Genomic DNA, 25,181 nt, shown 5'->3' with positions numbered 1-25,181 from the left:
GGACAATTTCTTTTAGTATGTAAGGGTTTTTAACGCAATAAAAGTTAATGAATCGAATAATTGTTTGTGTCTGAACTATATAAAGATCGTCTTAGAAGAATGGGTCATTCCCTTGGTTGGCTTAGCTGTTCATATATTCAAACTCTTTTCAATGAGAAAATAATTTGGAAAATAACTTTTGGTAATCTCAATTCTAGATTTACACAGTTGTGAACCATGACGATCGCCATTTTGATAAGTACTGGGCAAACATGGTGCTGGAAAAGTTGCTTGCTATTCCCCCCATCGAAACTTATACAAAATACTTAAAAGCGGAAAGGCTTTTATCTTTAAGCGAATTGACCAAATGCGGTCATCTTCGAAGACAAATACCAATCGAGAATTTTGAGAAATTGATCACACACTATATTACAACCACAACTATACCACATGGGACTAACGGATTCAGACATTATCGCTTCATATGTAACATATGAAGCTGTGTATTGTTATTGCATTTTTATAGCCAAAGTTAAACGTACCATCAAAAACTCAGTAATGACTTTCAGTTGCAACTACTTACCTATTAACATACTTTGCAATGACTACTACATATCGTCCTGATTGCATATAAGTAGTTTAATAACGACTTTTTAATAATGTGTTATATAAATACTTTATAATTCATTAGTCAACTTCTCTTATAGAAGCTATAGAAGCTGAATATGTTTTAACTTACTATTTACATTGATTACTATATCTAATTACTTGTAAGTGGTTGTGGTAAGTACTTGCCACCAATGACATCAATGACCATGTTATAATAATAACTTAATAACTTGACCTAGCATGAGGGCTAGGTCAACATTACACTCATGTGCCAAATTTAATTGAATTATCTCCAAAATTGCGACCTGTATTCTGATTACAAAGTTTACATGGACGGACAGACAGACTTACTGACAGAAAATCAGTCATGCCCACTTAAGTGGTGTAGGGAATAAAAACAATTTTGTTTTTTTCACAATTTTATTTTATTTCTTTTCATTTATTTTTAAAACTTTATTCTGACTTTTTTATACTTCAAATTCGATGAAATCAATTGTAGAAAAAAAAATGGAAAAATATTGAAGTAAATAAATATTTGACCAATTCACTGGTAAAATGATGAATGAAGAATGAAAGGAATGAAATGCAAGCACTTTCAGCTTGAATGAAATTTTTATTTTATTCTTCATACTTAGTACTACCAGCAATCGATTTTATTGTTGTTGTTTTTGATTTATACAAAAATTTAAATTTCGTACGATTGTGTGTACTATGAACAAATCTTTACTCTTGATAATATTTTCGATAATGAAAAATTTTGTAGATTGCATTTCACATTTTTTTTATATATATTTATGCAAATTTATGAGACGAACGAGCAAAAACTATAAGACTTTAATTTTTATGGACGAAAATAAAAGAATTGAAGAAGCAGAGTCATATAATGGCGTGGCGTTAGAAAGAAGTAACCAATAGTAGTCGTAGTGTAATCAAATGTATTGCAATCCAATCATAATGATGGCAACAGATCTAAATAGATAGAAAAAATCTACAACTTGATTTTCATATTGGACCAAAAATTTAACGAAGCATAAACTTTCATCATCCACATCATCATATTGAGGAAAGAAAAAAATACTTACATACATACTTACATATACTTGTATAAAGTAAACAATCAGAAAACATATTTTCAAAAACTACTAACTATTCTTTCAATTGATAGATTGCTGATGGATGGTTGGACCAGTGTCGCCAGATGTGGGGATTTGTCCCCAAATTGGGGATTTCAAGTTTTATTTGGGGACAGATTTTCGTGGGGAGGGATTTGGGGATTTTCGTAAAATTTGGGGATTTTTTTGTAATTTTTCCGCTATTTTTGGGGATTTTTATTTTTTCTTAAAAATATTAACATTATTATTATTTCTAGTCTAGTTTTTATGGGTTTTCTAGGTTTAAACAATTTTAAAAGTAGCTTGGCAATTATATCACAAAAAAATTAGAATGGGTTCATGAGGAAATCGCAAGAAAATTGAATTTTAGTAAATTAATTCACATTATTTATTTTTTGTTTGAATTATTTTTTTTCATCAATAAACAAAAGTATAAATTTTTAAATTTGTATCGAAATGATATGGACTGTTTTACTAAAAGTTAACTTTCTAGAGATCCCCTCATGGTCCCATTCTGTTGTTTGTATATGTTGTATATTTTAGTGTAGTAAAAATGGAAGATACAAAAATTATAAAATCGGAAAAGTAGTTTAGAAAATATACGATATTAAATTTTATGCCTTTGAGAAAAAATGTGGATTTTCAACCTCTAAACCGTAACGAATTTGAAAATTTTGGAAAACTTTTAATTTTGTATTGATACAAAAAATGTGTATACCAAATTTCATCGAAATCAGAGAATCATGTTCGAAAATTTTTAAAATTACACATATCGAGACACTATATTCAAAAAGTGCTAATTCAAAAATGTCTAGTTTTCAGGAGAGGAAAAAAACTGTTTAATTTGTATAATGTTGAACAAATTAATAACTTTCTTTCCATAATATGTTTATAATAATCTTACCAATTTATAATTATATACAAATTAATACATTTTGTGTTTTTCAAGGATTTATCTTTAGTTAGCACATTTTGTTCAAAGGAAAATTTTAAAATTGAAACATTTATTGGTAAAATAAAAATGACTATATTTCCGAAACTAAATATTGAATTCCAATTTATTAAACTGATTCCTGTTCAGTATGTCATATTTTATAATAGCGGAGATAAATATTTAATAAAATTAATCTTTCAAAAAATGTTGTAAAATTACTATTACTACTATTTTCTTAAAAAAATATTCTAATTTGTGTAGTAGACAAAACAGATACAAAAAGCACAAAAGTTAATATTTTGATCCCAAATTTATACCAGACGTGGAGAATGTATTGAGGAATCATTTGCCATCAAAAACTCACTTTGGCCCAAGATTGAGTTAGCACTTTTTGAATATAGGGTGTCGATATATTGATATTAATATGAACATCAGGGAGATTTTCGGAATAAGTCCATTAATTATGTACCGAGGTTTACACAATTTGAAAGAGTTATTAGTTTCATATCATTTTTGTTAAATCTTATAGTACATTAATTTTTGAACGATTCACTACAGTAAACCGATTTGTTGTAAGAGAGGTAATATGGGGTGTTCGGTCAATTATGGACTGACCCACATGAAATTTGGTAGAGAGATTTTGATTCATATAACAATTGTTTGTGTAGAATTTCGTTCTTATACAGGCTTTTTGAAGCCAATCATGAACTTAAGCCTTTATAGCGTGTAACATTTCTGTAACAAACCCAAAAATTGACTCTAAAATAGGTCCTACGCACTTATTTTCGAATCAAATTAGTGAAGCACATTCATGAGATTCCACTTAACTGTTTTGTATGTATGTATTTTAACATGATATGAGGCAAAACTATTCACTTATGCTAAATTGAATTTTCAGTTTTGATAAAAAGTTAAATTTTGTGTTCAAGCTAAATTGGTAAGATAATTTCGATTTTTAAAAATTTTATAAAAGGGGAAAAAAAGTTTCGTTGTTTTTATAAGATTTTGTAGACAATTTTGTGTAAATTTATTATTAATTAAAAGAAAATAAACAATTTAAAATTTCTTGTATCATAAAAATCGATTTTAAAATCAATCAAAAAATCATTAATAAAACGCTAATAACAAAAAATTTTAAATTTCTGAGTAAAACGTATTTTATTATTTACCGAATTCTATATGTCCCAAAAAATCAAAAAGATTTCAGCTCTTGGACTATAAAGGGTTAAAGTTATTTTCTTAAGGGATTTATATGGGGGCCAGGGATAGCAAATTACATTTTAAAATTTTACAAAATTGCGTGAAAAATAGTACATTTTTGCTTCTAATTGTACCAAATCATAATTATTTTACTAAATTAATATTAAAGTGGGAGTGTCCTTAATCGAAACAAAAACATTTCAAGCTATACATAGGTTAGGTTGAGAGGAGGATGTATAATACATCAAATCCTAAGAAATACTCTTAGGTCACTATAGTACCTGTTGAGCTCTCCTTATCCGAAGTACAGAAACTCTGTTTCTAGATGGAGTTCTTTAAAATGTTCCAATCAGTGTGCGTGAGGGATGTTATATCTGCTCCCAAGATATTCAGCATAAAATTTTCCATAGAAAATTAGTCTGATCTGTGTAAAGCTATTTTACATGTATTTGGTCTAAAATGCAATAAAAAATTTTATATTGCATAAAACTTTAATAGATATTGCGGAAATACTAGATTTTTTCACATTTGAATGGACTCATACTACTTTCAAAAACAATAATTTTATAATTTTGCTAATTTATTATTTTTTCATACAAAAAGGAATTAGCAAAAATTAAAATATATAGTTTTATTGTATTAGAAGAGTCTGCTAAATTTTTCGAAAATTTCAACTTTTAGCAGAGATGCTGACAAAATCTCAGATGAGTGATTGGTGTACTACCATTGTACTTTTAAGCATCGAATTGTACCAAAAAGTACAATTGTGCCAACTTTGCCAACCCTGATGGGGGCTAACTGTGGCCCAATGATTACCATTCTTACAGCATAATTTCTTGGTACACAGAAAAAAGTTTCAGCATAAATATTATGAACTGCTTTCATTGACAAAAGTTAATAATATTTAAGAATAAGTTCCTAAATGGTATGAATTTTTTCAAATTTAATTTTTATTTTTCTATTTGTTAAAAAATGTTTGAAATTTTCTTTGGAAAATTTGTTATTTCTTTATGATTTTTAGATTGAAATCGATGGGATGTGCACGTAATTTGCGGGATTTGATGAAGAATGGATGTTTAACTATGTTTGCTGATGTTTTCTTATTTCAGATTTTGTTTTTCAACATTTCTATTTAATTATCATACAAAATTTGCTAATATAGGATCACTATTTACAAGATATGGAAACAGATTTGTAGATAATGGACTTTTTTTTGCAATTTTTTAAGAATATCATAGAAAATAAGTAAAAGCCAAAAAAATTATGTCATGTTGAAATTCATACATTTTATGAACTCTTAATATTCTGAATGAAAATGGTTTGGAAAAAAAAGTCATGTTCGATTCATACTATTTATTACAAAATTCATTCCAGCTATGTATTATTTTTTTCTGTGTACATAAACCTAACTTGTGTAAAATTTTACCACGATTGCTTCATAATTAATATATGTGTGAGGGCTATGTAAAAATCGAAGTCCGATACTGCCCATTTTTAAAAGCAAACAGTGCACATTGGGGTCTCCTTTAAGTAAACTTGGCAAAAAGTCAATATTTAAAAATTATTTTTTTGCAAAAAATATAGCGTATCTTAAAAGCCAAGACTTTGTTCTATATAACGCTATAATTAGTTTTTCGATTTTCCTTTTGTAGGCCTTTAGGTTGTGCATCAAAGTTTAGGTTTTTTATATATAATTTTTCATATTGTTTTTTTTTTTTTTTTTTAATTAATACACAGAGAAAACAGATGCATTGTGACAACCGAATTTGTTTCCAATCGAATTCAGTCGGTTCTCACAACTATGCCATAATTCGATTGCAATTACTGTAAAATTCGTTTACTATTACTGAATATATGGTGTACACAACTATTTTAAATTATTATTCGGTAATCTGGATTGAAATTATCGGTATACACCAATTTGTGGATTATGTGTATTTTAAAATAAATTTTATTTTGTTTAAAACATTTACAATAAAATATGAATATGTATGTATGTAAATACAAACTTATAAATATAAACCAGCAACATTTCCCTTCTTGTTTTGAGATTTTGATAATATGTACTTGGGATTTTGCTCTTCATACTGTCCAACATTTCCACGCTTTTCCGCTGCTGTAAAATGATTAAAAATTATTGAAAATAACCACAATAGATTTTAAGATATATAATGGACTAAACATTACCTTTTTTTATCAGTATTAAGTTATCTTCAAATGTAATTAGATTTTTTTTAAATTATAAATTCGTTTTATTTTATTTATTTTTGTTAACGTCAACTATAATTATCAAATAATCGGTTGTGAACACCGAATTTGGTTCCTTTAACCGCAATAGTATTTTAAATAATTTTCCCAATTGATAATTGGTTGCAATGATCAATATTTTTTACTTTCTACTGATTTTCGGTTACAGCGACTAATATTTGATGTTCTAAAGTTTTAATCCTAAATAAAATTCGGCAGCATTTACTGAATTGACAAAAGAATTTAATAACCGATACAATTCAGTTCAAATTATTGATTTGGAAATTGTTAAAACCACAATTCGATTATTATTATGTTTTTTTAATACTGAGTATAGAAAATCGGTTAATTATACAGTTTTTCAATAACAGCGATACAATTTTAATTAATTTAACTAAATATTTATCATGGTAACCGATTTCCAATCGATCTGTTTTCTGTGTGTACCTTTACCTTTTTTATATAAAAAACTACCATTCCATAAATTTTCTTAAAATTTTAATTTTCAAGTCCAAATATAATGTTGTTTTGTATGAAAAATTATATTATTATTATTATTATTATTATTCTTTATTAGATTATAATTTAATTATAAACTAATACAAATTATAGAGCACTAGCTGCTAAGACTATCGGCTCTTGAAAAATTATATTTTAAATAACCATTACACAATAGGATTCAATTATTCATTACTTATTAAAATGCCACTTTTCATATATATATTTATGTTTTTTTGCCATTTTTAAAGGAGAAAAAGTACTATTTGGCCGCTGATGGCCCCTCGGCAACCATATACATATGAAAGATACTATAATGTGTTCTTAATATCACCACATCTATATTTTTTGCCTCTATGGCATTTTTTATTTATTTTTCTAACACTCCATAAAACAAAAATATTAAAACATTTGTATTTTATTTAAAAAATCGAATTATTAAACACAAAATTAATTGATTTAAATAATTCTCCAATAGTTAACGAGTAACTAAAATTGATTTCACTAAACATTTCAAAGACTTTTTCATACGTTTTTACCATATATATAGCTTTTTTGAAAGAAAAATTAAATAAAAATTCACAGAGATTTTGTACTTGACTAAATGGTGTTGTTATTAGTGCAAGTACTTACCGCAATCGCTTACAAGTAATTAGAAAAATAAGTCAATTTAAATTGTATGAACAAATGTATACAGCTCCGATAGCTTCACAAAGAAGATGACAAATGAATTAAAAAGTAGTTATATATCACATTATTAATAAGACGTTATTAGACTACTTCTATGTAAACAGGACTATATATATTAGTTATTGAAAACTATGTTAATAGGTAAGTGGTTACAACTGAAAGTCATTACCAAGTATTTGCTGGAATTATTAGTAATTTTTAGCGCTAATGATCCAAAAAATATGAAAATACATAGTGTATTTTTTGCGAAAATTTGCACTAAGTTCAAAGTTCTTTTTTAATATTTCAAATCTAGAAGCTCTCCCCTTTCTAACGCTACCAATCACTTGTATCAAAACTTTGTAGTTTAGTTAATGCCAAGATTTGTTCGGGGAGACCCCACTGTGCAGTGCCTATCAATGGAGAATACTTGTGACGAACATGTCAGTTTTTCATGAAAGAAATTGGGGAAAACTATGGGGATTTCAATTTAAAAATGGGGATTATTTGGGGACTTCAAGCTTAAGATTGGGGACATAAGTCAAAATTTTTCTGGCAACACTGGGTTGGACTGACATTCAAATAGATAGATAAATGAGTAGACAGACAGTTAGACGGCTGAAGGGAGGGACTTGTGGATAGACAGACGGTCAGTAAGTTAGATAGTTGAACTGAATTACTTTTTAAGTTGCATTTAACTTGCACTATTATTTATAGTTTTTTTTTTTTTGTAAATTTTACTTGTTTTTATTTTTAAATACTTTGTAGGATGTATTTTTCTGTTATAGTTGTTTTCCCATTTGTAATTTAACAGTTTTATGTTGATTTTAAGATTCTAGTTGCTTTCAATATGAAATTTAATGAAATTTACAGGCAAACTGACTTACTTTACATTAAAAGTGAAAGGGAAATTTGTTTAATCAATAGTTTGTTTATACTATGTTTATGGAAATTTCAAAATTTAATTACATATTAAAGTTTTATTACTGAAAAGAGAAAGAAAATATGGCAAACATTGAATCAGATTTTGACATTGAATGCACTACATATTTTTAAACAAATAAACTGTTAATAATTCTAAATGAAATTTTGAAAGGGAGACTAGACTATAGATTAGACTATAGATTAGACTATAGACTAGACTATAGACTAGACTATAGACTAGACTATAGACTAGACCATAGACTAGACTATAGACTAGACTAAAGACTAGACTATAGACTAGACTATAGACTAGACTATAGACTAGACTATAGACTAGACTATAGACTAGACTATAGACTAGACTATAGACTAGACTATAGACTAGACTATAGACTAGACTATAGACTAGACTATAGACTAGCCTATAGACTAGACTATAAACTAGACTATAGACTAGACTATAGACTAGGATCTAGACTAGGATCTAGACTAGACTCTAGACTAGACTCTAGACTAGACTCTAGACTAGACTATAGACTAGACTATAGACTAGACTATAGACTAGACTATAGACTAGACTATAGACTAGACTATAGACTAGACTATAGACTAGACTATAGACTAGACTATAGACCTAGACTATAGACTAGACTATAGACTAGACTATAGACTAGACTATAGACTAGACTATAGACTAGACTATAGACTAGACTATAGACTAGACTATAGACTAGACTATAGACTAGACTATAGACTAGACTATAGACTAGACTATAGACTAGACTATAGACTAGACTATAGACTAGACTATAGACTAGACTATAGACTAGACTATAGACTAGACTATAGACTAGACTATAGACTAGACTATAGACTAGACTATAGACTAGACTATAGACTAGACTATAGACTAGACTATAGACTAGACTATAGACTAGACTATAGACTAGACTATAGACTAGACTATAGACTAGACTATAGACTAGACTATAGACTAGACTATAGACTAGACTATAGACTAGACTATAGACTAGACTATAGACTAGACTATAGACTAGACTATAGACTAGACTATAGACTAGACTATAGACTAGACTATAGACTAGACTATAGACTAGACTATAGACTAGACTATAGACTAGACTATAGACTAGACTATAGACTAGACTATAGACTAGACTATAGACTAGACTATAGACTAGAACTATAGACTAGACTATAGACTAGACTATAGACTAGACTATAGACTAGACTATAGACTAGACTATAGACTAGACTATAGACTAGACTATAGACTAGACTATAGACTAGACTATAGACTAGACTATAGACTAGACTATAGACTAGACTATAGACTAGACTATAGACTAGACTATAGACTAGACTATAGACTAGACTATAGACTAGACTATAGACTAGACTATAGACTAGATTATAGACTAGACTATAGACTAGACTATAGACTAGACTATAGACTAGAATCTGTGCTATTATTATTTCGGTATTTTGAGGACGAGAACTGAGGAGCTCAGAATTTTAAATGAAACATTGAACCCAGCTCAATTCTTGGTTTATTTTCAGATTTAGCATAAGTTTTAGTTTTAAATACAAAATTTTAGTTTCTCTTGATCTCAAGATCCCGAGATAATACCACAAATTGCTGAAATTGTTTATGTATTATTAAACCCAGATCCATTTTGAGTCCATTTTCAGATTCAGTATGTGGTTTCAACATAAAGGTTAGTTTCCAGCCATATTCGGCTAGTAGTTTCGCACATTAAAGCAAACACAAAAAAAAAAAATAGAAAATTTTGATCTAGCATTGGTCCTAGGTCCAACATTCATCAGAAATTTCCGATTTTTTTTAGTTTTGCTTCAAACTCGGAAATTGCGAGCCGAGTCTTGCTGCAATCTCACCTTTCTGGTAAATTGCCACACTGAATCCGCAAATGGACCTGGGACCAATATTTCATCAAAATTCCCGAAATTTTGGTTATTTTGTTGATTTCAAATAGGATTATTCAAGATTGGGATTCCATAGATATTTGGATTCTATAGAAAATTGATTGCTAAATCTACTTCGCTATCTAGAAAGATTCTTAATATGTACACTACAAATGGAAGGACAAACTTATTTATACCCTACTCACTAAGTTGAACGGTATAACAAGGCAAATAAGATTTACTATAGTCCAAAATTACATTTCATTGTAAAATAAAAACTTGAACACAGCTGTTAAAAAAATCTCAAAAATGTATAACCATTCAACAACTAAAAGCAGATGTTTCAGTTACAAAGTTTAACATTAATATTGACTTTACACTAGTCCTCAAATATTTATACACAATTGTATAATATTAGTCAACTTAGTTAACGAGCCAACTCTAGTTCTAATTTTAAGTAGGTCAACAGAAAATTAAGTCAATCCTTTTGTTTAGCTAAAAAACGGATTAACATTTATCTTTTTAGCCTCTAAGCACATAAGTTCGTTTCAAACGGGCAACGAGTGTGAAAAAAAATGGGGAAAACCCATCATTAAATTTTAAACAAGATACACATATGGTTAACTAGAATATGGACTAATTTTAAAACTACGTTTAAGTTAAACTATAGGATTAAAAAATAAACAGTCAAAAAGCAGAGGATTAAGAATGAAACCCTTTTTTAAGCCCACTTTTTTATGAGGTTTCGCAAACTAGAACAGGTCTAAAGAATGAAACTTCGGCATATCTAAAATTCTACCTGCAGGTAGATATGGTTCAGCACACACTCACAATTTCTATTTAAACTCCAGCTTTCGAATACCAAAGCATCATTCTCTCCTGAGATACACAAGCGATAATAACAAACTTTAAAAACTCCTTTAAGAATACTTATTACTAAAGCAGAAATGGATTCCAAATCAAAAGCCACCGTTAGCTATACATTATTCTTGTATCGTGAAGAATTACGCCGCCCACAATCTCGCTTTATGCGTTTGAATCGTACGAAAATTTCTCTAACCGATAAATTAATATCGAAAAGTGTGCGAAATTTGGAAAAATGTTCAATCGAAGATTTACATGCCATCAATCGAGAAATTTTATTCAAAAAGAAATTGAAATATCAAATGCAACGCAGCAAAGAATTGGAAAAATTGGGCTTGAAAAATGTTAATCCCGATAAGATACCCTCAACGGATTTGTGAGCAGTTATACAGATGTTAACTTGGATTCATTAAGTAAATTTTTTTGGCAAAAGAAACACTAATGACATTTAAATCTATGAAATTTATGTAGATTGATATTGTTGGAAAATGCAGCTAAATAGATAATCCCGAAACGATTCAAAATAACAAGTGTGAGTTATTCGTGAGTTAAGCATGATTGTTAACATGTTCGTGGAATCTGAGGCATCCTCATTAATGAGGTTATGTTCTTAATTAATGTAAATGATATTATTTCAATACATATTTATAATAAAAACAAAATATTTGAAAAGAAATTAAAAATTGTGTTTTTTATTTATTTTCTTAATGAGATTCTTTTATTTCAATAATATTTTTTTGAACTGCATCATATTTAATTTATCCTTCAACTACGGGCGTTGGTGTTGACTTTATTTTTTAATTTTTTTATTTATTAAAAAACGTTTTTTGACATTTTATGAGCTCAAAGTTGAATTTATTTTTAAAAAAGTCAAATAATTATAAACAACACCACCTCCCTAGTTAAAGGTTAAATCATTTCATTACACCCTATAAGAATGGCAAAAAAAACTTTTTTGTAGGATGTGTCCCGTACCGAAAGTGGGTCTACATATTGACATATGTATGTAGGTCTTTGTGAAACCAATTCTTTCGCTACTTATTACCACTTTTAATGATTTATGCCTCATTGTATTATGAAATATTGATATTAATGGGGCCTATGATTAACTATGGTCCGATCTTTACAAAATCTGGAAGAGTGATTCATTTCTTAGAACAAATAATTCCAGCTGTTGTTTTTTTCTTAATAATTAATTATTTTATTCTTAATAATAATTAATTTTCAATTCAACCAAACATTAATGAGTATTTGTAATCGATAGGTTGTATGGAATCAACAAGGTCAACTGAAATGAACCTTGTTTGGGTGGTCGGGTCAATTTTGGGTGGTCGGGTCAATTTTGGGTGGTCGGGTCAAATTTGGTAGTGAGACTTTTATTCCTACAAAACTTGTTTATGTTGAATTTCTTAGCTATAGGTATTATAAAGATAGTTATGAGCGTTAAAGTACTTTTCTGAAGGAGCTCTTTATGGGAATAGGGTCAATTATGGACCAATCCTCAAATATATGGATTCCTATAAAACTTGTTTTCGTCTAATTTCATAACTATATAAGGATATTTTTGAGTCAGTTATAAGCGTTAAACATTATTTAGAGAGGCTAATTGTATGGGGGCTAAGAGCGAAATCATTGACCGATATTGATCATTTTCAATACCAAATAAATCTAATAAATATATTCAACTGTCTAGCTACTCCTGTGGGCATGGTTAGATCGTATTAACTAGAATTCTATAAGGACCCAGAATATATATGTATACTTTAATGCAACGGTTCCCAAATGGGGGTCCGCGGACCCCTAGTGGTCCGTAGTAAAATCCTAGGGGGTCCGCGAAGACGAACGAAAAAAACCATGAATAAACAATATTCTGCTTTTATATGTATGTACAAATATCTCCAACTTTTGTGCAATAATCCCAAATTTTTTGGTGACTTTTTGAATTTTATTTTTTCGGTTGTTTATCAGGAAGAAGCTAGGCCCTACAAATTTATTGTATAACTTTTATAAAGTAAAGTACTGCGTGATTTGTAATTTTTATTTCCTGTATATGTACTGAAATAATGGTTTTTATTTCAGACAAATAATACTCTGCCTTACAATTAAATTAGGGATACAGGTATTCCGGAGTATGAAGTTCAATTCAAAGACAGGCTTATTACAGATTTAAGTTTATCAAATTGTAAGCAAAATTATATATTTCCAAAACAGAGGTGACTCTTTATGCATCTCTTTATAAATATTCCAATCCGATATGATACACAGATTTTAACTTGATTTTGTCGACCAATACATATTATTAAATTAACATCAGAAAATCCATAGCGTTTCGCGTAAATATGTAGCCAAAAACCATGAAGTAAAATAATTCGTTGGTATTTTAAAATTCAAATTTGAGTTCCAAATTCACAGTACTTTAACAAAGAGTTCAAATCATATATTATGCGGATAACGCATTCCGCAACAACATAGAAGAAGTCCAACTTTCTTATATTATTTTCCCGAAAACTTAGCTCACTTACTCAGTTCACCCTTTGCAATCGCAACAAATTTTTGAAACGTGACTCCTTAAGCACATGTGACAATATTTGATAAAGAAACCTTTTCGCTACCTTGAAGAAAAATGAACATGAAAGATCTCACGATCATAAAATTAAACATCATGTTAACATATCAACAAAGAAGTCATTCTATCTTCAAAACATGCAATTGAAAACCTATCTGAAATATTATATATTCTCAATGTACGGGAATATTTTATAGATATGACATCTCTACATTTATTAGACCTAGGGATTAATGAACTAGGTCAATTTTCGGATGGACAATTATTTAGAACAATAAGATATCAAAATATGTATGGGGGTCCGCGAAATTAAATAAGTTCTTCAAGGGGTCCGCGAAGTAAAAATCTGTGGGAACCGCTGCTTTAATGGGTATACGACCAATATTTCTATTTACTACAAAGGGAGGGACAAAATTAATATACTCGCCATCAATTTTGATAGTGGGTATAAAAATAATGACATACATTGATGAAAAGTCACAATTTTTAATGTAGACTTTTTACCATCGAATATATGATACATATACCCACATAGGTATATGTATATACATATATAATGGGTCCTTATTAGATTCTAAAATGATCCAGCCATGTCCGTCCATCCATCTGCTTGAAAACATGATAATGCATAAACGGGTAAAGCAAGAGAACTGAAATTTTCCGAAAATATTTTCTATTGATGTAGGTCTATCAGACCCCAACTCTTATAATATCTGACTTAAAACAAAGTCCCTGAATCTAGTTTTTATGAACCGAAATCCAAATTTTCTTAAAGATCGGCAAAAATTATTTGTTGTTAGATTATATATTAGTCATACTTTTGAATTTTGAAGAATTGGGTTCTTAATAGATCTAAGTACACATAAAATGCCCTCTTCCGAAAGTCACACTGATGTTCATATTAATATCGATATATCAATGATTAGAAGCTAAAACATTCTAAGTCGAAAACGTAAGTTGCATCTCAATCAAATTTTATGTTAGAGGTTTTATTGATTAGTAAATAGGATTCGGCATAGTCTAATACATATGTATATGTAATACTCTTACTTGTTCTGGGCATAACTCAAAAGTCTGTAAGTTTCTGATATTGATCGGTCAGATGCTGATGTAAAAAAATCATGGATTTTGTCGCATTTTAGTTCGTAGTACAAATGTTCGATCTTTTACGTTCCTGATAATTTTCATTGACATTTCGTACCAAATCGATACATACCTGAAAGAAAAAGAATAATTGAGATTATTAATTTGGTATTGAAATTGAAAAAATTAAATTTTGGAAAGAAATTTGAGAGATAAACATTTTTAATGAAATATTTTCTTGACTGAATAAAATTTCGTATGGAAATGGAATCCCCTCAAAAACCTGGGGGACTGCAATAGAATTCCATCCCGATCTGTAATGGAATTATTTTCTAATTGTGATTTTTCAAAAAAATTTAAACATTTTTGGAATGAATGAAACCATATTCAGAATTAAAATTTTGTAATTATTGTTACCCTAGCGGAAGGACACATTTCAAATCGTATTCCCTATATGTAGTAACCAAAATGCTAAAAAGTAGAATAATTTTTTACCCTACACCACTATAGTGGTGTAGGGTATACACCCACCTTTAAGTATACCGATCGACTCAGAATCACATTTTGAGTCGATTAAGACATGTCCGTCCGTCCGTCTGTCCGGCTGGCTGTCCATGTAAACCTTGTGCGCAAGGTACAGGCCGCAATTTTCAAGATAATTTGATGAAATTTGGACCAAGCATGTTTTTTGGCACAAGGACGAAGCCTATTGAAAATGGTTGAAATCGGTCCATTATTTCACATAGCCCCCATACAACCGTACCTCCCGATTTGGGCTTTTTATGCCCTAATTACGTCAAATATGCTATTATCTCTCTAAAAATTGGCACGAATAAGTTTTATATAAGTATAAATGACACTGCAGATTTTCGTAATGATCGGCCCTTATTTGACCCTAGCCCCCATACAAACCCCCCTTCAAAAAATGTCTTAAACGTCTAAAATTGACTTGTAACCATTTGTATCGCAATGAAACTCAACATAATTAACTATTATTTAAAAATACATCCTGTTCCCAAATTTAATGAGGATCGGCCCATGTTTTACCTATACTCCTATATAAAGCCTCATTTAGAAAATTTGTTTTTTATCAATAAATTGCTTAAATACTTTGGAATTAAGGTAAAATTCAACATAAAAGTTTCTTGTGAAAAATAAAAATTTTTAAAATATACTCATGGTGTAGGGTATTATATGGTCGGCCATGCCCGACTATACTTTCCTACTTGTTTTATTTTAGCTCAAGGAATTAACTTATTATACTCAATATTAATTACAATGAAATTCATTCTAATTGTTTAACATTTAGTTTATTTCTTTAATATCTTTTCAAAACATTATTTATACATAAAACTATTGTATTGAGCGCACATTTCTTCAATTTTATCAAATTGTCTCCATTTTTACTCCAGTTCCCTTAGATTTCTTTCATCTTTTCCAGATAAATCCCTTAAGGTCGATGATGGATCCGCCATAGTACACAAGATTGCTGAACCCATGATATCATTTGTAATTCCACTGCCTTAGTTTTTCACAACTCCGTTGATGGGAATTTATTTAATTGGATTAACATTTTTCATGCCCATCTTTTCCAGTTGTCTAATACGTTTCAATTGTTGTTTCAATTTATTTTTGAATACCAGTTCCCGATTGATGACTTGCAAATCTGACATTGAACATTTCTTTAAATTGCGTACACTTTTCGTAATTAATTTATCGGTGAGAGAAAGTTTTGTACGATTCAATGTCTTATAACGGCATTGAGAGCGTCGCAATTCTTCACGATAGAGGAATAAAGTGTAACTAACGGTAGTCTTCGATTCCATTATTAAGGTTTTAGATGTCTTTAAGATTCTTTGTTGGGGTGTTTTTTAGTTGAGATCTCTAAAGAGAATAATGTTGCAATGAGAGGATTCTAGAGATTATATAGAAACATATTACACAATAAGTTACCTACATACAGTTTCTGGTAGGAACAGGTATATTATTTGACCTTCTCTGTTCCTTTTTGCAGTCATATAACTTCATTCTTAATCCTTTCTTTTTTAAATGTTAAATTTTGCGTTTAGTTAATCGGGGTTGCAAACCACGTGTGTTATTAGTTAAAGAGTTTAAAGGTTGAAGTTTAGTGCAACATGTTGAAACATGTTTTAATAGTTGTGCTCTAAAAACGGTTCTGTGTATAACAATATTTTCTATGAATTCTATATAACAATATTTTCTTTTATTAATTAAAATTATTTTTAACCACATTTTTGCAAACATTATTTTCAGAAAATTTCTCTAGAACATTCCTAATATGTATATATAAATGTTGAAAGTTGTTAATACAAGCCTTTTATTAAAAATAGTCTCAGTACACATGTGCTTAAACCACAGTTTAACTAACTAAGGGTTTAAGTAATAATAAAACAGAGGATTAAATATTAACCCTTTTTAAGCACACATTTAAAGTTAGATAATGTTGATCTCTGAATCATAAACAGCACTACCTAGTTAGTAACACCAACTAAGAACCTAAATTACAGGTACTAATTAAATTTTTGCATAAATACTCCAGTTATTGAGTTCATCAGCATCATTATTTCTTAAGCTAAACAAGTGTTAACATCAACTCGTTAGTTTTAAACTCGATCCACTCTCGTAAAATGGATTCAGGCAGTGTCAGCTATACCTTATTCCTATATCGTGAAGAATTACAACGCTCTCAGTGCCGTTACAAAACATTGAATCGTACAAAACTTTCACTCACTGATAAATTGATAACGATAAGTGTTCGCAATTTAAAACAATGCTCAATGGATGATTTGAGGGCCATCAACCGGGAGCTGGTGTTCAAGAAGAAATTACAAAATCAAATGAAACGTATCAAGAAGTTGGAAAAGTTGGGTATGAAAAATCCAAACCCAAATAAAGCATCAAAATCTAGCAAGGAATAAGTTATATACAGGAATATGGAGTTTAAAAGTCTAATGTGAAAACTCAAGGATCTTTGAAAATAAGCTATGAATACTTATTTGGACTCATCATCTGGAGAAGATGAAGCATTTATGGAAGGCCAACTTTTAAATTAAATTGTCAATGAACAATCTGCATATTGTTTGCTTGATGAAATGCAAAAATAAAATGATTAAAATTTGAAATACATACTTATGTGTTTAGTTATTCAGTTATAAATATTTAAGGAATACTGTATAAACTTGACTATAGTTTATAGGCGTGGTCTAGTCCATACAGTTAAGACTTTAGTTTATTCTATAAATTAATCTACAGTCTATTCTATATAGTATAATCTATAGTCCAGTACGGTATTTAGTATAGAGCAATTAGTCTAGGCTATAATTTAGTATATAGCTTTATTTGTAGTCTGCCTATATGTCTATAGTCTATTTAATAGTCAAGTATAAAACTTAGTCTCTAGTGCAGCATATAGACTATAGTCTAAGGTTTAATCTACAGTATAGTTAATAGCCTGGTCTATAATCTAGTCTTAAGTCTGTAGTCTAGTCTAGTCTATAGTCTAGTCTTTAGTCTAGTATATAGTCTAGTATATAGTCTAGTCTATAGTGTAGTCAATAGTCTAGTCTATAGTATAGTCTATAGTATAGTCTAGTAGTCTATAGTCTAGTCTATAGTCTAGTCTATAGTCTAGTCTATAGTCTAGTCTATAGTCTAGTCTATAGTATAGTCTATAGTCTAGTCTATAGTCTAGTCTATAGTATAGTCTATAGTCTAGTCTATAGTCTAGTCTATAGACTAGACTATAGACTAGACTATAGACTAGACTATAGACTAGACTATAGACTAGACTATAGACTAGACTATAGACTAGACTATAGACTAGACTATAGACTAGACTATAGACTAGACTATAGACTAGACTACAGACTAGACTATAGACTAGACTATAGACTAGACTATAGACTAGACTATAGACTAGACTATAGACTAGACTATAGACTAGACTATAGACTAGACTATAGACTAGACTATAGACTAGACTATAGACTAGACTATAGACTAGACTATAGACTAGACTATAGACTAGACTATAGACTAGACTATAGACTAGACTATAGACTAGACTATAGACTAGACTATAGACTAGACTATAGACTAGACTATAGACTAGACTATAGTCTAGTCTATAGTCTAGTCTATAGTCTAGTCTATAGTCTAGTCTATAGTCTAGTCTATAGTCTAGTCTATAGTCTAGTCTATAGTCTCTCTATAGTCTAGTCTATAGTCTAGTCTATAGTCTAGTCTATAGTCTAGTCTATGGTCTAGTCTATAGTCTAGTCTATAGTCTAGTCTATAGTCTAGTCTATAGTCTAGTCTATAGTCTATCATAGTCTAGTCTATAGTCTAGTCTATAGTCTAGTCTATAGTCTAGTCTATAGTCTAGTCTATAGTCTAGTCTATAGTCTAGTCTATAGTCTAGTCTATAGTCTAGTCTATAGTCTAGTCTATAGTCTAGTCTATAGTCTAGTCTATAGTCTAGTCTATAGTCTAGTCTATAGTCTAGTCTATAGTCTAGTCTATAGTCTAGTCTATAGTCTATCTAGTCTAGTCTATAGTCTAGTCTTAGTCTAGTCTATAGTCTAGTCTATAGTCTAGTCTATAGTCTAGTCTATAGTCTAGTCTATAGTCTAGTCTATAGTCTAGTCTATAGTCTAGTCTATAGTCTAGTCTATAGTCTAGTCTATAGTCTAGTCTATAGTCTAGTCTATAGTCTAGTCTATAGTCTAGTCTATAGTCTAGTCTATAGTCTAGTCTATAGTCTAGTCTATAGTCTAGTCTATAGTCTAGTCTATAGTCTAGTCTATAGTCTAGTCTATAGTCTAGTCTATAGTCTAGTCTATAGTCTAGTCTATAGTCTAGTCTATAGTCTAGTCTATAGTCTAGTCTATAGTCTAGTCTATAGTCTAGTCTATAGTCTAGTCTATAGTCTAGTCTATAGTCTAGTCTATAGTCTAGTCTATAGTCTAGTCTATAGTCTAGTCTATAGTCTAGTCTATAGTCTAGTCTATAGTCTAGTCTATAGTCTAGTCTATAGTCTAGTCTATAGTCTAGTCTATAGTCTAGTCTATAGTCTAGTCTATAGTCTAGTCTATAGTCTAGTCTATAGTCTAGTCTATAGTCTAGTCTATAGTCTAGTCTATAGTCTAGTCTATAGTCTAGTCTATAGTCTAGTCTATAGTCTAGTCTATAGTCTAGTTCTATAGTCTAGTCTATAGTCTAGTCTATAGTCTAGTCTATAGTCTAGTCTATAGTCTAGTCTATAGTCTAGTCTATAGTCTAGTCTATAGTCTAGTCTATAGTCTAGTCTATAGTCTAGTCTATAGTCTAGTCTATAGTCTAGTCTATAGTCTAGTCTATAGTCTAGTCTATAGTCTAGTCTATAGTCTAGTCTATAGTCTAGTCTAGTCTATAGTCTAGTCTATAGTCTAGTCTATAGTCTAGTCTATAGTCTAGTCTATAGTCTAGTCTATAGTCTAGTCTATAGTCTAGTCTATAGTCTAGTCTATAGTCTAGTCTATAGTTTGGTCTATAGTCTATCTATAGTCTAGTCTATAGTCTAGTCTATAGTCTAGTCTATAGTCTAGTCTATAGTCTAGTCTATAGTCTAGTCTATAGTCTAGTCTAAAGTCGGAAAAAATGTTATTAATTAAATTGAAAACACAAATTTTATATATTGAAGAATATCTTTATTTAAATTTTATTCATTGAAGATCTTTCGCTGATTTTTCTTCAAACTTTCTTTAGATAAGTTCCATAACGTATACCTTTCTTCATTGGTGTTTGCACATTTATATAAGATTCTCATGAGTTTGAATGCTGCGCGTTTTCCTTGAGCTCCATGGTAGTAGTTCCTGACAAACATTTAATAAGTTCCTTTCAGTTCTATTGATTTCAATTAAACGTTAAAAATTTTCACAATTCCGTTAATGGTATTTTACTTGGATTAACATCTTTCAAGCGCAATTTCTGCAATTGTTTACTGCGTTGTATTTGATACTTCAATTTCTTTTTGAATAAAATTTCTCGATTGATGGCATGTAAATCTTCTATGTAACATTTTTCCAAATTGCGAACACTTTTCGCGATCAATTTGTCGGTAAGAGAAATTTTCGTACGATTTAATTGTGTAAAACGTGATTGAGAGCGACGCAATTCCTCACGGTACAAGAATAAAGTGTAGCTGACAGTAGTTTTAGATTTGTATTCCATTTTTTAGTTTAGTTGCTATTAATAGGTGTTATTGCTTGTTTATCTCAAGAGAGAATGTAGCTTTAGAACTTCTTATCATGAGTTTATATAAGAAAATCAATTACCTGTATTATAATGATTTAGTTTCTAACAGGTAGTCGTAGTTTTTTTTCTGTGTTGCAAGGGTTTAAATTCCTTTGTGTGTGTTAAAAATTTTTCATTCTTAATCCACTTTTTTTATTGGATTTAATCCGTTTGTTTAACTAATATGTTAAATAAAATTAGTTTATATCACTTTAGCAGTAAGGTATGTATAAGTCAACAATTTTAGTTTATTAAGGGTTTTTCAAAAATATCAAGCAGTTGCACCAACATTTGTTCATACGTGAGTGCTGAGTTTTAAAAAATGTAAATATCTTTTCAGCTTAAGGTTAAGTTGCACAACTGAAGGATTACCTTAAGACTAAATGCTGCTTGTCTAAACATGATCAACATATTAACTAATAGTTGACTTACATATATATCAGTATTTTCTTCTAAGAATAAAGTCTTCTTGGAGGAGTTAAGTTTCTTCTTAAAAGATTATTTTTCTATAGAGAAAATGTGTCTTCTTAGATGAGACGTATTCTATATCGAAATAGTTTCTTCTTGGAAGAGACTTTTCCTATGTAGAAATAGTGTCTTTTAAAAGAGACATTTTTTAATAGAAAAGGTGTCTCCTTAGAAGAAACTTATTCTAAGGAGACATTTTTCTCAGAGGAGACTTTTTCTACATAGAAAACTTCTTAGAGAAAACTTTTTTAAATAGAAAAGGTTAAAAGAGACATTTTTTTAACATATCTTTAGAAGAAACTTATTCTATATAGAAGAGGTGTCTTCTTAGAGTAGACTTTTTCTACATAGAAAACTTCTTAGAGAAAACTTTTTTAAATGGAAAAGGTTTCTTCTTAGAAGAGGAGAATGTGTCTTCTTAGAAGAGACTTTTTCTAATATGACATCTTAGAAGAGACTTTTTCTAATGGAAAAAGTGTCTCTCTAGAAGAGACTTTTTCTATATAGAAGAGGTGCCTTCTTAGAGTGGATTTTTCTATACAGAAAACGTGGCTTCTTAGAAGAGACTTTTTCTATATGGAAAATTTTTCTTCTTAGAAGAGACTTTTCCTATGTAGAAGAAACTTTTTCTAATGGAAAAGGTGACTTGTTAGAAGAGACTTTTTCTATTGGAAAAAGTGTCTCCTTAGAACATACTTTTTCTAATGGAATAAGTGTCTCCCTAGAAGAGACATTTTCTATATAGAAGAGGTGTCTTCTTTGAGTAGATTTTTCTATACAGAGAACGTGGCTTCTTAGAAGCGACTTCTTTAAAGAAAACATGTCTTCGTAGAAGAGACAATTTATTTTATTGAACAAAGTTTTGCAAAATTTTTTCTATATAGATTATTTCTATATCTATATAGAAAAAATTTTAGAAGGGACCTTTCCTATACAGAATAAACAGTAGAAAAACTGTCTTCATAGAAGAGAACACAATTGTCATTTGGCTGCGAACACAGTGATTGCTTTTCAGCATATTAACCCTTTAAAAATCATAAATGTTTTATGCAAACATGTTCGAACATGTCGCAATTTTTCTTTAAACATTTGTTTTAACTAATAACGCACAATCAGTTTATAACCCCGATTAACTAAATGTAGCGTTTAAGATTTAAACCAAGGGATTAAGAATGAACTTTTATGACCTCTCAAAGAGGTTAGCAATGAAATGATTTTTTAAAGGTCACAAAAAACTTCAAACTAAAATTTACCTGACCCTAGACGAACAGCAAACACTAGGTAGTTCTTGAATGGTATATAAACTCCTTAAACGTAACATTGCCATATCATTCTCTCAAGAGAACTCAACTAAGCAACATAACCACAAATCTAAAATCTTAAAATGGATTCTAAATCGAAAACAACCATTAGCTATACTTTATTCTTGTACCGTGAAGAATTACGTCGAACTCAATCACGTTTTACACGCTTGAATCGTACGAAAATTTCACTCACCGATAAATTAATATCGAAAAGTGTACGAAATTTGGAAAAATGTTCTATAGAAGATTTACACGCCATCAATCGGGAACTTTTATTCAAAAAGAAATTGAAATATCAAATACAACGCAGCAAACAATTGGAGAAATTAGGTGTGAAAAATGCTAATCCCAATGAAATACCTTCTACGGATCTGTAAGCAGTTATATATAAAGCGGTGACAGCTTGCTTGGATTTGGCTTAACTATTCGAATTTGCTTTGAATGGGATTTAAAGAAGATATGACATTCTTTTTTTTACAGAGGAGCTGAAATAATTTTTGTTATTTAGAGAAACTTAAAGAATTGATTTTTCTTTAAAAAAAAAATTGAACTCATCAAATCTAATTCAAAATTAGATTGGAAATTTTGTATTTATTAAAAATAATAAAAAATTAAAAAAAATATTTGTTTGTGTATTATGAATTTAATAATTTTTAAAAACGATTTTTCAAGTTTTAATAACAATTTTATACTAGGAGAAAATTTGTTCATTTAGCTAATGAAACATTAATATAATGATATAGAGGTTCTAGGGGCTAGTAACGGGACTAGTCAGAAGACTAAAACCCAATAGCCAATCTTCTCCAAAGTTCGTTTGACTTGTTTCGTAATAAAAAACATCACTTTCATAAATACTAATTAAACATTTAAAAAGAAATTGGATCAAAATTTGTTTACATAACCAAACTAGAAAGAAAATTTAAATCCTTTTTTATTTTTTTTTTAATTTAAATTAGTATTTTTACTATTAATTGATTGTATAAAAGAGAAATTTTTTCCACAAACTTTAATCGTTACAATTTGCTTCTTTTTAAAATTAATTAAAACGCCATATTAACACTTTGTATTTATATAATTATAAATTCATTAATTTATATATACGAAAAATTAAAACAAAAAACAATAAACGATTAATAGAAATTCATAGACAATTGTCTATAAACGATTTTAATGAATTGACCATAATTATTAGTTTCATGTACATATGACGAGAAACTGTTTAAATGAAAATTCAAACTTACATGCAAACAAATGCAAAAAGATGAAGAGACTGACAGACAGATTTACAGACAATATTACAGTGATGACAAAGTTGACTGCGAAACAGGGAGGAGATGAACGATTGTCAATGATAAAGCTGTTATTAACTGATATTTAACAATTTGAGTTTATTGCAAATGGAGACAAGTTTAAGCTTAAGGCGAAATCTTAAATACCCTTCTTCAGAGTGAAGAGTGTTTTCATGGAAGAGACTAGTATAGAAATGTGTCTCTATTTAAGAGACTTTTTCTATAGAAAATGTGTCTCTATTTAAGAGACGTTTTTATAGAAAAAGTGTCTCCACTACAGAGGCTTTCTTTATAGAAAAAGTGTCTCCACTACAGAGGACTTTTTTTGTTGAAAAAGTGTCTTCATTAAAGAGACTTTTTCTATAGAAAAAGTGTTGTCATTAAAGAGACTTTTCTATAGAAAAAGCGTCTTCATTAAAAAGACTTTTCTATAGAAAAATTTTCTTCAAAAAAAAGATACTTTTTCTATACAAAAAGTGTTTTCTTTAAAGAGACTTTTTCTACAGAAAAAATGTCTTCATTAAAGATACTTTTTCTATAGAAAAAGTGTCTTCATTAAAGAGACTTTTTCTATAAAAAATTTCTTCATTAAAGAGACTTTTTCTATAAAAAAAATTTCTTCATTAAAGAGACTTTTTCTATAGAAAAAGTGTCTTCATTAAACAGACTTTTTCTATAGAAAAAATGTCTTCATTAAAGAGACTCTTTCTATAGAGACAGTGTCCTCATTAAAGAGACTTGTTCTATAGAAAAAGTGTCTGCATTAAAGGTACTTTTTTTTTATAGAAAAAGTGTTTTCATTAAAGAGACTTTTTCTATAGAAAAAGCGTTTTCATTAAAGAGACTTTTTCTATAGAAAAAGTGCCTTCATTAAAGAGACTTTTTCTATAGAAAAAGTGTCTTCATTAAAGAGACTTTTTCTATAGAAAAAGTGTCTTCATTAAAGAGACTTTTTCTATAGAAAAAGTGTCTTCATTAAAGAGACTTTTTCTATAGAAAAAGTGTCTTCATTAAAGAGACTTTTTCTATAGAAAAAGTGTCTTCATTAAAGAGACTTTTTCTATAGAAAAAGTGTCTTCATTAAAGAGACTTTTTCTATAGAAAAAGTGTCTTCATTAAAGAGACTTTTTCTATAGAAAAAGTGTCTTCATTAAAGAGAATTTTTCTATAGAAAAAGTGTCTTCATTAAAGAGACTT

At 29.4% G+C, this 25,181-nt stretch overlaps 5 protein-coding genes across 5 annotated transcripts; 3 read left to right on the top strand and 2 right to left on the bottom strand.

Annotated features, from left to right (window-relative positions):
- The first annotated feature begins 11,063 nt into the window (after nt 1-11,063).
- LOC119607837 lies at nt 11,064-11,360 on the top strand. Its single transcript, XM_037961945.1, has one exon. It carries the CDS (start codon nt 11,064-11,066, stop codon nt 11,358-11,360), a length of 297 nt encoding a protein of 98 aa, XP_037817873.1.
- Nucleotides 11,361-16,182: 4,822 nt separating this feature from the next.
- Nucleotides 16,183-16,455, bottom strand: LOC119607835. Its single transcript, XM_037961943.1, has one exon. The coding sequence runs from the start codon at nt 16,453-16,455 to the stop codon at nt 16,183-16,185; it is 273 nt and encodes a 90-aa protein (XP_037817871.1).
- An 822-nt stretch (nt 16,456-17,277) lies between these two features.
- On the top strand, nt 17,278-17,568 carry LOC119607834. The gene has a single exon (XM_037961941.1). The coding sequence runs from the start codon at nt 17,278-17,280 to the stop codon at nt 17,566-17,568; it is 291 nt and encodes a 96-aa protein (XP_037817869.1).
- Nucleotides 17,569-20,563: 2,995 nt separating this feature from the next.
- Nucleotides 20,564-20,886, bottom strand: LOC119607866. Its single transcript, XM_037961976.1, has one exon. The coding sequence runs from the start codon at nt 20,858-20,860 to the stop codon at nt 20,564-20,566; it is 297 nt and encodes a 98-aa protein (XP_037817904.1). The 5' UTR covers nt 20,861-20,886.
- A 1,889-nt stretch (nt 20,887-22,775) lies between these two features.
- On the top strand, nt 22,776-23,085 carry LOC119607864. Its single transcript, XM_037961974.1, has one exon. The coding sequence runs from the start codon at nt 22,776-22,778 to the stop codon at nt 23,070-23,072; it is 297 nt and encodes a 98-aa protein (XP_037817902.1). The 3' UTR covers nt 23,073-23,085.
- The last annotated feature ends 2,096 nt before the right edge of the window (nt 23,086-25,181 follow it).

This window comes from Lucilia sericata, unplaced genomic scaffold (genome assembly GCF_015586225.1).
Source record: "Lucilia sericata isolate MDLA Ls3-8-SP2 unplaced genomic scaffold, ASM1558622v1 Contig000755F_arrow, whole genome shotgun sequence".
Taxonomy (NCBI): domain Eukaryota; kingdom Metazoa; phylum Arthropoda; class Insecta; order Diptera; family Calliphoridae; genus Lucilia; species Lucilia sericata.
The sequence above is the reverse complement of the archived record's forward strand: the minus strand, read 5'-3'. Positions and strand labels throughout refer to the sequence as shown.

Bases quoted from the DNA above. Each gene is read 5' to 3' on its own strand.
- LOC119607837 (XM_037961945.1), top strand. From the start codon at position 11,064: ATGGATTCCAAATCAAAAGCCACCGTTAGCTATACATTATTCTTGTAT.
- LOC119607835 (XM_037961943.1), bottom strand. From the start codon at position 16,455: ATGGAATCGAAGACTACCGTTAGTTACACTTTATTCCTCTATCGTGAA.
- LOC119607834 (XM_037961941.1), top strand. From the start codon at position 17,278: ATGGATTCAGGCAGTGTCAGCTATACCTTATTCCTATATCGTGAAGAA.
- LOC119607866 (XM_037961976.1), bottom strand. From the start codon at position 20,860: ATGGAATACAAATCTAAAACTACTGTCAGCTACACTTTATTCTTGTAC.
- LOC119607864 (XM_037961974.1), top strand. From the start codon at position 22,776: ATGGATTCTAAATCGAAAACAACCATTAGCTATACTTTATTCTTGTAC.